This window comes from Aquarana catesbeiana, linkage group LG03, assembly GCF_042186555.1.
Source record: "Aquarana catesbeiana isolate 2022-GZ linkage group LG03, ASM4218655v1, whole genome shotgun sequence".
Classification (NCBI taxonomy): Eukaryota; Metazoa; Chordata; class Amphibia; order Anura; family Ranidae; genus Aquarana; species Aquarana catesbeiana.
The window spans coordinates 124,034,511-124,047,914 of record NC_133326.1 but is presented as its reverse complement, the minus strand read 5'-3'; the positions used below and the strand labels follow the sequence as shown (position 1 = coordinate 124,047,914).

At 44.1% G+C, this 13,404-nt stretch overlaps 1 protein-coding gene across 12 annotated transcripts in view; it reads left to right on the top strand.

Annotated features, from left to right (window-relative positions):
• The window catches only part of HERC1 (HECT and RLD domain containing E3 ubiquitin protein ligase family member 1), a 253,741-nt gene that overhangs the window by 207,059 nt on the left and 33,278 nt on the right, over window positions 1-13,404 (top strand). For all 12 annotated transcript variants that reach the window (XM_073619149.1, XM_073619158.1, XM_073619159.1 and 9 more), the window contains 4 exons: window positions 6,809-7,102; window positions 10,265-10,330; window positions 12,679-12,804; window positions 13,142-13,280. In XM_073619149.1, coding sequence (XP_073475250.1) covers window positions 6,809-7,102; window positions 10,265-10,330; window positions 12,679-12,804; window positions 13,142-13,280 — 625 coding nt within the window. The remainder of the gene's footprint in view (window positions 1-6,808; window positions 7,103-10,264; window positions 10,331-12,678; window positions 12,805-13,141; window positions 13,281-13,404) is intronic.

Here is a 13,404-nt window from a genome sequence, read left to right as displayed (position 1 = left end):
ACAGCGAGTGGTTGATGAGCCGGGTTGCATTGGTAAGATGTGGCTTCAATCCATTGTTAGTTGAGATCAAGGTGGGATAGGAGTGGATGATGGGTCGGCTCCGGATTCCTGCTGGAAGAATGAGACAAAATTGAAGCAAGACATTTGCTGCAGCATTGCACTCGCCAGGGATATACTCACAGTAAATGTTAAATTGGTGATGTAGTGATAATTGCACCAGCCTGCGCAGGAAGGACATGACGGGGAGGGACTTGGATCTACCCTTATTAATGGTGTCTGCAGTAGCCTGGTTGTCTGTGGTGAAGAGTACTGTCTGACCTGTCCACGTGTGGCCCCAGACTTGGACTGCTGCCACGATGGGGTACAGTTCGAGCAAAGACGAGGATCGAGCAAAACCAGGAATCAAGCAGACTTCTGGGGACCAGGGACCAGCGAACCAGTGGTGGCCAAAAATAGCAGCAAAGCCTGTGGAGGCTGCAGCGTCTGTGACTACTTGTGATGACTGGGCTGATACTGAGGGAATAAACATGGATATGCCGTTCCAGCTGGTGAGGAACTTGTCCCACATAGTTAAGTCCGCTATGGCTGCTGGGTCTAGTCTGAGGACTTGGTCGGGGTCCTGTACTTGGGCGAGAAAGACCAAGAGCCGTGAGATGAGCGACCACCCCTGCAGGATAATCCTCATCACAAAATTGAGCATCCCTATCAAGGACTGCAGCTGTCTTTTAGTACAGCCCTATAACCGGGTAAAATCGTGAATGACCGACCTAACATGGACTAGTTTGTCAGCAGGCAGGCTAGCCTGCATAGCCTGCATGTCTAGGACAATGCCTAAGAAGGTGATGGAATGTGCCAGGCCTTCCACTTTGTGTTTGGCTCTAGGCACATTGAAATTGTTGAATACTACTCTTAGCTTGTCTAGATCTACCGGAGGTATGTCTAGCAGAAAGTCATTGAGATAATGGATAACCCTGTGGCACTGGGCCTGGTGTGATAGGATCCAAGTGAGGGACTGGGTGAAAACGTCAAACCGCTGTGGGCTGTCTTTAGACCCAAAGGTCAGTTTGGTGAAAAATAGTAGGAATCCATCCGCTTCATGCCGTGCCACTACCAGAGGGGTGGCTCAATAGGCAGGAGCTAGAATGCGTCTGCGATATCTGCTTTGGATAGCCAGGCACCGGTGCTTATCCTAATGATGGCCTGGGTGGCCAGGTCGACTGATGCGTATTTGAGAGAAAATTCCTCGGAAGGGGTCAGGGACTTCAGACTAGGGATATGTGAAAAATGAGGCGCAGACAAGTCGTAGTCTATGAAGGGGTGTCTTGTGGCTGCCTGAGAGCACTGTGTGGGTGAAAGACTGGGAAATCGCACAGAGTGGAGAACGAAGACCAGCGAAGTGGCAACAAAACAGTTGCGTGTCTGTGGCGCTGATGTGGAACTGGGCGAGTCTTGTCGCTGCTTAGGCTGATAACAACCGATGGTAGTCGTAGAAGGCAAAAGCACCATATTTGTAAGCAAGATGCAACACTGCATGAAGGTATAAGTCCAGCTCCTCCCTCCTGCTGGGGGAGGCTGAACAAAAGGACGTCTCTGAATATCCCGAAGGTCAGGACGAACACAGTGGCTGACAGCTTCCGACTGAGCCTGGGGTCATTCAACTTGACAAGCACTGAGACGTCCCCCTGGTGTACCTGCAGAAGGAGAAGCTGTCATCGGGACCAAGACCGGATCAGGGAGGGTCGAGGGTGGGCGAACTTTCCAAAGTGTGACTCTGATTTGGATGTCCGAACTGTTGCGATTAAGGAGACCAAAGAATGCAGCTGTGAAATGGCCGTAGCGGGAAAGGGAATATCCCTGCTTCTCAGCTCAGAAATGCATTTGGGGATAGTCCATCCCTGAGGGAATGTACAGTGGGGATCGAAAGTTTGGGCACCCCAGGTAAAAATGTGTATTAATGTGCATAACGAAGCCAAGGAAAGATGGAAAAATCTCCAAATGGCATCAAATTACAGATTAGACATTCTTATAATATGTCAAAAAAAGTTAATTTTATTTCCACCATTTACACTTTCAAAATTACAGAAAACAAAAAAATGGCGTCTGCAAAAGTTTGGGCACCCTGCAGAGTTAATATCTTGTACTGCCCCCTTTGGCAAGTATCACAGCTTGTAAACGCTTTTTGTAGCCAGCCAAGAGTCTTTCAATTCTTGTTTGAGGTATCTTTGCCCATTCTTCCTTACAAAAGTCTTCCAGTTCTTTGACATTTCTGGGCTGTCTGTCACGCACTGCTCTTTTAAGGTCTATCCATAGATTTTCAATAATGTTGAGGTCAGGAGATTGTGAAGGCCATGGCAAAACCTTCAGTTTACGCCTCTTGATGTAATCCCCCGTGGATTTTGAGGTGTGTTTAGGATCATTATCCATTTGTAGAAGCCATCCTCTTTAACTTCAGCTTTTTCACAGATGGCATCAAGTTACCATCCAAAATTTGCTGAAATTTTATTGAATCCATTTTTCCTTCTACTCGTGAAATGTTTCCTGTGCCACTGGCTGCAATACAACTGCTTAGAAGAACCCATGGTGCTGATTGTTGGGACAAGGTCAGATGAGTCTGGCCATTTAAAACCTTTGAGATTGACATCACCTGGTCTTCCCAGACGATGATTGAGAACAATCCATGACACTGGCAGGTCTGAGCTTTGCAAAGGGGGCAGTGCATGATATAAATTCTGCAGGGTGCCCAAACTTTTGCAGACGCCATTTTTTTGTTTTCTGTAATTTTGAAAGTGTAAATGATGGAAATAAAAGCTAACTCTTTTTGACATATTATAAGAATGTCTAATCTGTAATTTGATGCTATTTGGAGATTTTTCCATCTTTCCTTGGCTTCGTTATGCACATTAATACACATTTTTTACCTGGGGTGCCCAAACTTTCGATCCCCACTGTATGCTGCCGTGCTCTGAGCCTGTGGAGGGTGACAGAGGGGCAGGTGTGAAGTGCTCGCTGCTGGCCTGCGGCATGGCTCCGGCTAGGCGGGGGTGCTCATGTTAAAAGGAGTTATAGCTGTAGGATAGAGAGCAGTGGTAGAGAGAAAACTCAGAGAGGAGGAATAAAGGGGAGAAGAATAGAAAAAGGAATGATAGGCGTAGACAGGAGCTGACCGTGTTCTGTTGTGGCAGAACTATGTAGAGTGAGAATTTAGAAAACTCAGAAGAGTGCGAGTCAACCGAGGTAGGCCAGGAGGTGACTGGCCAGATAACTGATAGCTCGAGTGCCTGTTTGTGGCACGCTCAAACCTGAAGACCAGGACCCCAGGGCATACTGGAGCTTGAAAGTGAAGTCTGGTACGGCCTACGTAGGAATGTTGCGGTCTGTAGTTGATGTATACTCGGCCTGCTAACACTTGCACTGCCAGCAAGCCTACTGTTAAGCGACCTTGTCTGCGAGGTGAAGGGTCGCCCTTTGAAAAGAGTGTGTCATGTATAGACATATGTGACAGAAACTAACACCTGGAGAGCACGTCCAATGATGTATGTGAAGTAACGGTATAGAGAAAGGGTGCTGCAGAGTGATGTGATAGAGAAACACGTGAGCTATGCACCTGACTGACGCTCTAGTAGTGAGGTCCTGGTTAGGATCGAACTTCGTCGACCAAGAACATGGGTATATGCTGAGATATGTGTTTTGGCAGCGAATGCAAGATGCATATTTTTGCAGCGTTTGCAAGAAAGGTAACCTACTGATAGGCGAAAAGTAAAGGATAGCGGAAATTGTATGTATAGGAATGAACTGTGAAAATGGCATACGTAACAAATCGTAGAATCATGATAGGGAGTGTAACGAATTGAGTGTGGAATACTCGTGATGCGAACCGTTGTGCCGCCAATGCGACTAGGTTCGGTTTGGAGTGTGATGCATGTAGCTGCTGACACGATCCGAATCGGTCAGAACAATGATATGAATAACAAATCATAGGGTATGGTACAAATCTGTGCGTGGGATGCCAGTGCTGCGAACCGTTGTGCCGCCGATGCGACTAGGTTCGGATTGTGATGCATGTAGCTGCCAACGTGATCTGAAAGGGTCGGAAAATTATATATGAATAAAGAATCGTAGGGTATGGTACGAACCGCTACGAATCGTTGTGTGGGATGCGACTGATGCGCAGTGTTGTGCTGCCAAGGCGACTAGGCTCGAATCGGAGTGATGCGTGTGGCACGAAAGTGATAAATGACATAACAACGAATCATTTGTAGGGTATGAGGGTGAGCGGTATGACTCCAATGCGAACCGTAGTGCCACTGATGCGCCTAGGTTCGGATCGGAGTGTAATGCACATAGCTGCTAAAGCGATTCGAATCGGTCAGAGCAGTGATATGAGTAACAAATCGTAGGGTATGGTACGAACTGCTACGAATCAGTGCGTGTGATGCGAACAATTGTGCCGCCGGTGCGACTAGGTTTGGTTTGAAGTGTGATGCACGAAGCTGCTGGCACGATCCGAATTGGTCAGAGCAATGATATGCATAACGAATCGTAGGGTATGGTATGAACCGCTAAGAATCGTTTCGAAGCGTTGTGCCGCCAAGGCGACTAGGCTCAAATAGGAATGATGCGTGTGGCAAGAAGTGATATGAACCAGTGAGTGAACCAACAAATCGTTAGTAGGGTATGGGGGAGTGCGGTAAGAATCAGTCAGAAAAAATTATGTACATAACGAATCGTAGGGTATGGTACGAACCGCTACGAATTGGTGTGTGGGATGTGGCTGATGTGAAGCTTTGTGCCGTCAAGGCGACTAGGCTCGAATCGAAGTGATGCGTATGGCATGAAAGTGATATGAATCGGTGAGTAAGATGACAAAACAGCAAATCTTTTGTAGGGTATGAGGGTGAGCGGTATATACCGTTGTGCCACTGATGCGACTAGGTTCAAATTGGACTGTGGTAGGTATGCAACGTATCTGATACGAATCAGTAGTAGGGTAAATGAAATTGGTTGAAAAGTATCAAGTGAAAGTGATACGAATTGGTTGCAGAGTGTATGCCACCCCTTAGTGCCGGTTCACACAGGGGCGGCACGATTTGCAGGTCGCCTCACCGAGGCGACCTGCACACGACTTCAGCGGCGAATTGCAAAACGACTTCTGTATAGAAGTCAATGCAAGTCGCCTGAAGTCGCCCCAAAAAAAAAAACTTGCACCGCTCCTATTAGAACGGTTCCGTAGTACAGAACGGGAGGCGACTTGTCAGGCGGCTAGGTCGCCTGACAAGTCGCCCCTGTGTGAACCGCCACTTACTCTAAACTGAACCCATACCAACCTAACAACCACCCAACCCCCCCAGACTAATTAAGTGCAGACAAGGCACCAGGTGGGTCTAATTACCACCTCCAATCAGCCACAGAACCCATGCAAACAATACATGCTCATCTCCAAATGGATGAGACGGCAACCCCATAGACTGTGAATCCTATGAGCAACAAAGCCTGTATCGAGTGAAATCGGACAACGACCGACGGTGGCTCGGAGGCTTGGATCTACAAATGAAACGTATGTTTATGGCATGGGACGACAAGCAAGGCCGAGGGGACATACAAATCTACTACACCTGTGCCGAATTATGTCGAGACACGACCGACAACAACTCGGAGGCAGCTAAGAACGAAAGGGATGGAGGATAGGAAACATAAGAAATCGTAACATTGTGTATGAATGAAAAGGTACGAACCCTACCTGCAACAGTAAGCGAGAACCGCCGATGAAGAACACGTACGAGGAAGCTGCAAGACATGTGTAATCGACGAACAGACTCGCGAACACTAGGTGAGCTGGGAAGAGCCGGCCTAGCGATGTGTAGTATCGCGCACTGGAACCGACAGAGAGCAAGGGCGCGCGGCCAGCTTAAATACCCACTGGGCTCCTCCCATAAATTCAAGACACCATATTGGCCTTCTAATAGATAGATTAGATATAGATGCATATAGTTTTTTTGTATAGCTGGGCATTGGACTCCCTGTGAAGCTGTGTAGTTGGTGACCAAAAAGCTATTAATCTCTCACCCCATTAGTTGAGTGACCATGTACCCATACAACACAGTGCCTAGTTAATTCTCTTCTGTGAAATTATGTTTTTTAGTTTTACATACTGCGATGCATATTGAACTAACCAGTCAAAGTCCAAGTCATCCTTTTTTGAGGCAAATTCCTATTCCAATACAACCTATTTAATATGTAAATACAGGGCTTTTTTTCAGGGGGAACTTGGTGGAACTCAGTTCCACCACCTCTGGCTCAGACTCTTTGGTGCCTGCTCACCACAATCACTTTTAAACACAGAAGTCTGGTTTCTGTGTTTACAAGTGACATCCTTGCACTGTGTATAACCCCAATGAACTCTGCACTCTGTAATGCAATCCTGATATTTAATGCCCCTTTATGACCCTTCTACTGTTTGTGAAATATGACTATACCCACTATTTGATGTGATTTGGAGGGTGTGTGTGGGGGGAGGGGTTTTGGGGGGTCGTGGTTGAGTTCCAGCACCTATTGTTTGAGGAAAAAAAGCCCTGTGTAAATGTATACATACTTTTAATATTGCTGTAGTTTAAACCTGAAATGTTTGAGAGTGACAAACAAGCCCTCAATATTTGACTTACCCAATGTATTGTGTCCTCTTGAGGGCTTAGCCAACTTCCTGTTAAGAAAAACAACAAGTATACTTCTTAAAAATCCTGTTAAAAAACTGTATATTTTATATTGTGAGTGTGTTTAGTGTTCCTTTTGACAGTCATCTGTTTTATTTCAGCCCTATGTTGTGTGTGGAGATCAGTTAGTACACAGCCCATATATGCAGTGCTTGGCATCGCTGGCTGTGGGACTAAATCTTGAACAGCTTCTGTGCAATCCACCCATCCCTCCTCACCACCGCTTGGCTCCACATGAATCTTCCTCCTGGAACCATGCTGAGTGGGCCTGGCTAGAGTGTTTCTCTACTACCATTAAAGCTGCTGAGGCCTTGGCCAGAGGTGCCCTTTTCCCAGCATCCTTCAGTGTTCCTGACCTGGAGCCAGTCCCTGAGGAAGAGCTAAGACTTATAATGGTAGGAGCCAAACTTGTTTCCTGCGTGACCACTACAGTAAAATTAGTTTTTTGTTACAGTAAGAAATGTATTTTATCCTTATTTATGCATTATGATTTTTTTTATTAAAGGTGAACAGAATGCCAGTTTACTGTTGTAAATGTTATATTACACACAAAGTAATTTCTAGAAAAGTTATTTAGAAAACTTAGACAAAGGAGTTGTCGGCTGTGGATATATACTTGGATTTTGTAAAAGCATTTGACACAGTTCCCCACACACAACTAACGTGCAAGTTGAAGTCTACAGGCTTGGACAATTCAGTTTGTAAATGGATAGAAAACTGGCTAAAAACTATATGATTCATACTCCGAATAGTTTATGCTTATTAGTTGTGTACCCCAAGGGTCAGCGTTGGAACCCTTACTTTTTAACCTATTTAAAAATTATATAGAGTTTGGTATTAAGAGTACCATTTCAGTGTTTGCAGAGCTATGCAGTGGAATAATGTCCTTACAGGATTTGAGGGGGTGAATGAGGTTTAACCACTTTAGCCTCGGTAGGATTTACCCCCTTAATGACCAGGCCATTTTTTGCAATACGGCACTGCGTTACTTTAATACATATATAAAACAAAAAGCAACAATTTTGAAATAATATTTTTTACTTTCTGCTAGAATACATATCCAAAAAAACAAATGTCTTCATTCATTTAGGCCAATATGTATTCTTTTACATATTTTTGGTAAAAAAATTTTTTTTACTAGTGTAGCTCCCTCTACCTTAGGTGCTAGTGTAGGGTTTTGTGCAAGCTGCCAGCGCAGGTAAATTTAAGCAGGCCTATGCTGTGAGCTAGGCCTGTTTATTTTGATCTGGGGTCAGGGGAGTGGTTTAGTATAGCAGTAGGTGACTGACATGTACTTCAGCTCTTGGGTGCCTCCTCTGTTTCCAGGAAGAGTGTTCTAGAAAAGGGGCAGGGTAGAGAGCTGGAGTGACATGGGGCGCATGTGAGGAGCTCTGACCAATCCCCAACTAGGGGCCTGCTGGGGGGGGGGGGAGTTGTCAGCTGGTTGATGGAGTGTTAGACGTGTCTGAGGGAACTCCCTTTCTGGGGGGGCTGTACCTCAGGCGGGGAGTTGGGAGGGAGCCTCTCCTTACACGGTCATGGAAAGGTGTCCTGGAACAGGTGTTGGAGGAGACAGTTGGTCATTCAGGAAGGATCCAGGGCAGGTGTCAGTGAGTGGAAAACACAGTGGAATGATCTGGAAGAGACATGCTAGGGGAGCTGGATGTAGAGTCAAAGGGAGAGACTGTGGGAGTTTGTGTCAAGTCGCTGCAACCAGGAGGACGGGCAGGATTTGCAAGTCGGACTTGCTGGGATCAGTAGTCCCATCAAGTATACTTATTCTTCTCAAGTAAATCAAGTTGCTACCACAAAGGGGTACTGCATACCCCGGCCTTCAAAGGGCCATCAAGTAAAGACACTGGGACTTATTCAGAGTAGGGCCTAGTCATGTTCTGATGGTGTGACAGGATTACTAAAATTGAACAGTGAAGTAGCGTGCTGGAAGAAGTGTTCTGACGTCTGTCAAGTTTAGGGGCAGCCATCTTGTTCTACTGAGAGGGGGACACAGTTCCTTTCATACTACAAAGTACAATTTATCCTATGGGCATCCCATGTCCCTTTTCCCCAACCAAGTTCAATCCCCTAATAAAAACAACAACAAAAACAAGCAAGAGACTGTTTATTGACTGAGAAGTGTGTCAGCAGGGTGAAATGTGTGGATGCTGTAACACGTAGCAACCCCGTGGGGTCATCGTTACACTAGTAATGGCGGTGATCAGTGATTTTTAGTGGGATTGCAGCAGACAAATCTGACCCTAAGTGACACTTTTTGGGGACCAGTGACACCAATACAGTGATCAGTGCTAAACAAATGCACTGATTACTGTATAAATGACACTGACAGGGAAGGGGTTAACATCAGGGGCAATCAAAGGGTTAAATGTGTTCCCTGTTGGTGCTTTTTTACTGTGTGGGGGAAGTGCTGACAGGAACAACACAGAGATCGCTGTTCCTAATCACTAGGAACAGCAGATCTCCATGTTGTCCCCTGTCAGAACAGGGATCTGCCTTGTTTACATAGGCAGATCCCCGTTCTGCCTCTCTATGAAGTGATCGCGGGTGTCCAGCGGACATCGGGTCCGCTGGGCACACGCATCAGCTCCTCCTCCGTGCAGCGGGCGCGTACGGGTACCTTGCTTAGTGCAAAAGAGCCGCCCTGCCACAGTATATATGTGGTGGGCGGTCTTTAAGTGGTTAATAAATGAAGTTATGCACTTGGCGGCTAAAATGAACATGAATGCGTCCTACGTCCTACGTTTCTAGGAGAAAAACAGCTGGGGAGAAGGATCTGGGTGTTTGGGTAGATCATAAGCTTAGTAATAGCATGAAGTGCCAAGCTGGAGTTTACAAAGCTAGCAAAATACTTTCTTGTATAGCCAGTTCACAAAAAGGATATCCAAGAACTGAAGAAAGTGCATAGAGAAGCAAACAAACTGATAAGGGGCATGGAGGAGCTCAGCTGTGAGGAAAGATTAGAGGAACTGAATTTATTGTCACTTGAGAAGAGGAGATTAGGAGGGATATGATCAATATGTATAAATACATCAGTGGTCTATGTAGTGAACCTGGTGTAGAGTTCTTCACTTTCAGGTCATCACAAAGGACAAGGGGCACTCTTTAGATCTGGAGGAAAAGCAAGGAGAGGCTTCTTCACAACAAAAGCTGTAAAAATGTAAAGTCAACTCCTTCAGGAACTAGTTCTGACCAGCTCAGTAGATTGTTTAAAAAAAGAGCTTGATGAATTCCTAAATGCATAATATATAACTGAATACTAACATCTGTAGGTACCAGGGGTGTTGATCCAGGGATAATCAAATTGCCTCTTGGGGGATCAGGAAGCATTTATTTTTCTCCCGCTGGAGCAAATTGGACCATGTTTTATTGGAGTTCAATTTGCCTTCCTTTGGATCAGCTGTGGGTATAGGATGGTGTATATGAATATTTTTTTTCTATTGGTTGAAGTAGATTGACTTTTTTCAACCTAGCTAACTATGTAAATATTTGTTCCCCTTTCAATGCAAAAAATTATCATATCTGTATATTCTTTTACTAAACAGGATAACAGCAAGTGGATGAATGGGACAGATGAACAAATTATGGCTTGGGCCACCTCCAGACCAGAGGTGTGTTTTTTATATGTGTTTTTTAATTCTTTATTTCTGAACAACCACAACATAAGGTACAAAAAATACACTCAGGCATTCAACAGAGTCAGTAGGATGGATGTGTGTAGAGTGATAACATTTGGTAACTTTGATGTATATCAAGTAGTGTAGTTTCTGCAAACATTTTTTGAGTTCTGGAGCTGTGCCCATAGTGTTAGACCATACTGGTAAAAAAAAAAACAGGAAATCACCCCAGGACTTTAAATGAGGTGAATGTGGTTAGCCAACAATTGCCCAAGTAAATGCAGTATCAAAATTTATTAAAATTGTCATGCAAACATAAACAACATGATACATAGCCAAGCCACTGAAATGATACATACAGTAAAAAAGTCATTACACGTATCATGGTATAAAGTGTAAATTGCAAAGTACACAGGCATAAAAATTATTCAAACGTGTTTCGCAAGACCATACTCTCTTCTTCAGGGGTAGATGCATGTGTGGTATATCTGTAGGGGGTATAATAAACCAAAAAAGTATCAACATAGAGACCATACTGGTAAAAGGTGAGAGATGTGTTGCCAGCAGGGAAAATAAATAAGTCCCTGCTAAATTTTTCATTTTAAATAGTGTACAGTAAAGGGTAAACAGAGGAGCAAAAAGGGAGAACAGAGAGGGAAGGGGGAGGGTTGGGAGGAAGGAAGGTTAAAAAAGAGGGGTAGGGAGGAGGGTGAAGTGAAAGAGCAGCGGCACAGTGGTGTAGTGGATAGCACTTTCGCCTAGCAGTAAGAACGGTTGCTGGTTCGAATCCCAACCACAACACTACCTGCCTGGAGTTTGCATGTTCTCCCTGTGCCTGCGTGGGTTTGCTCCGGGTACTCCAGTTTCCTCCCACACTCCAAAGACATGCTGATAGGTTAATTGGATCCTGTCTAAATTGTCCCTAGTATGTATGAATGTGAGTTAGGGACCTTAGTGTGTAAGCTCCTTGAGGGTAGGGACTGATGTGAATGTACAATGTATATGTAAAGCGCTGCGTAAATTGACAGCGCTATATAAGTACCTGAAATAAATAAAAAAAATAAGAGCAATACTAAACCCCGGTGACACTCCTAGAAAGTGTTGGCTCCTCATAGTTTTTTATATTTATCTGAGAATTCAAATTGAATCCAATAGAATGCCTTATGAAAACCGTTCTGCTGTCTAAGAGAAAGGGGAAGCTTTTCCATTTTCATTATGTCGTTGACCTTTATCATCCATTGACCAACCGAGGGCATGAAGGGGGATTTCCAGATGGCCAGAATACAGGATCTAGCTACACTGTGAAGGCGTACTGCTGGGAAAGTGGGCTAAGATGCAAAAGACATGATGCCGGGTCATCTGCAAGGGAGAAACCCTTTAGCTCAGCTCAAGTCACACATTGTCTGCCAGAAAGGAGGGATCTGTAGGCAAAATCAGAATATGTGTGCCCCTAGAGTCTCCATATCTTCAGCAAGTTGGACTGACATCTGGAAACATTCTATGCAGTCTTGTACGGACGCTATACTGTCTGGTCAGTAATTTACACCCAGATTCCTAAAGCTTAGAGGAGATGTGTGAGCGAAGTGTAAAATGAAGTCCCGTTGTTCCAGGTTTATATGTTTTAACAAATAGTTTCTTCAAGCTGAGCTGTTGTAATATGCTGTCTATGCAGTGGTTTTAAGCTGTCCAGAAGAGTAATAGAGAATAATGCCTGTAGAGAATATCATAGCAAGTTACAAGGCTGCTTTATTAGGCTATCAGAATATGGCAAGTCTGAGAGCTTCCTGTAATTTCCACTACAGTTGGCCAATTTGTTCAAAGTCTGTGTCCTGCCTCTGTACATGTAACTTGGACATAAGTATCATCCACAGGAGACAAGATGCCAAACCATGATTCACAAAACCTAAAGCAAAATTAGGCCTATATCCTCTCAGTCAGCTGTATCATTTTCATTGGGTAGCCTGCGCTAGAATACAGTTCACAACTGGCAATAGTTCAATTTTCTTTGCTCCAGTTTTTTTTTTATACAGCATTACTTGTTTTCCTAAATGCTCAACTTCTCTAAATGTAGACATGACCATAGTTCACAACTGGCAATAGTTCCATTGGAAATAGTTCAAACTATGGTCATGTCTATGTCTACATTTGGAGAAATTGAACATTTTAAGAAAAACAATAAAAAGTAATGCTATAAAAAAAAAAAAAATTGGCACAAAGAAGGTTGAATTACTGCCAATTGTAAACTTTAAACTTGAATGATGTCAGTGTGCCTGACCTGTGTTTTTATTCTAATGCTGCGTTTCTCTGTATAGTGAGCATCCATTTTAATTGTTACTCTGCAGGACTGGCATCTTGGAGGCAAATGTGATGTGTACCTGTGGGGAGCTGGACGCCATGGACAACTGGCAGAAGCCGGCAGGAATGTGATGATTCCATCAGCAGCCACATCCTTCTCCCAGGCACAGCAGGTATTGCAGTGGCAGAAAAAAAATTATACACAATTGATATGAAGAGGCGGATTGTGGAAAATTAAAGGATTTTTTTCTTACTGCAGTAAACTAGCAGTGCTTTTAAAAATGTGTGGACTTTTAACAATCTCTAAGACTATACGTTTATTCACACAGGGCCCTCATCCTCTGTGTCAGCTTTTGTATGTGTGTTAAAAAGAAATTGTATTGTGTACCTCTCTTAAAGCATTTAGGTAAAGATTATTAACATCAATAATCATTATGCTGTAAACTACATATTACACAGCTAACATGTCATTTTTTCTTCTTCTCATGCAATGTTTTCTACTATTTTCAGGTAATCTGTGGCCAAAATTGTACATTCGTTATTCAAGCTAATGGTACTGTCCTTGCCTGCGGAGAGGGGAGCTATGGTCGCCTTGGTCAAGGCAATTCAGATGACCTTCATGTACTGACTGTCATCTCCGCATTGCAGGGTATGACAATAGTTCCACTTTGCAGTGCTGCCTAATCTCTGATGGATTACAGAGCCTAGCCATAGTTGTGTTTTTTATCTTCTCTTTTTTTTTTTTTTTTTTTTTTTTTTTTTAATCTTCAGGG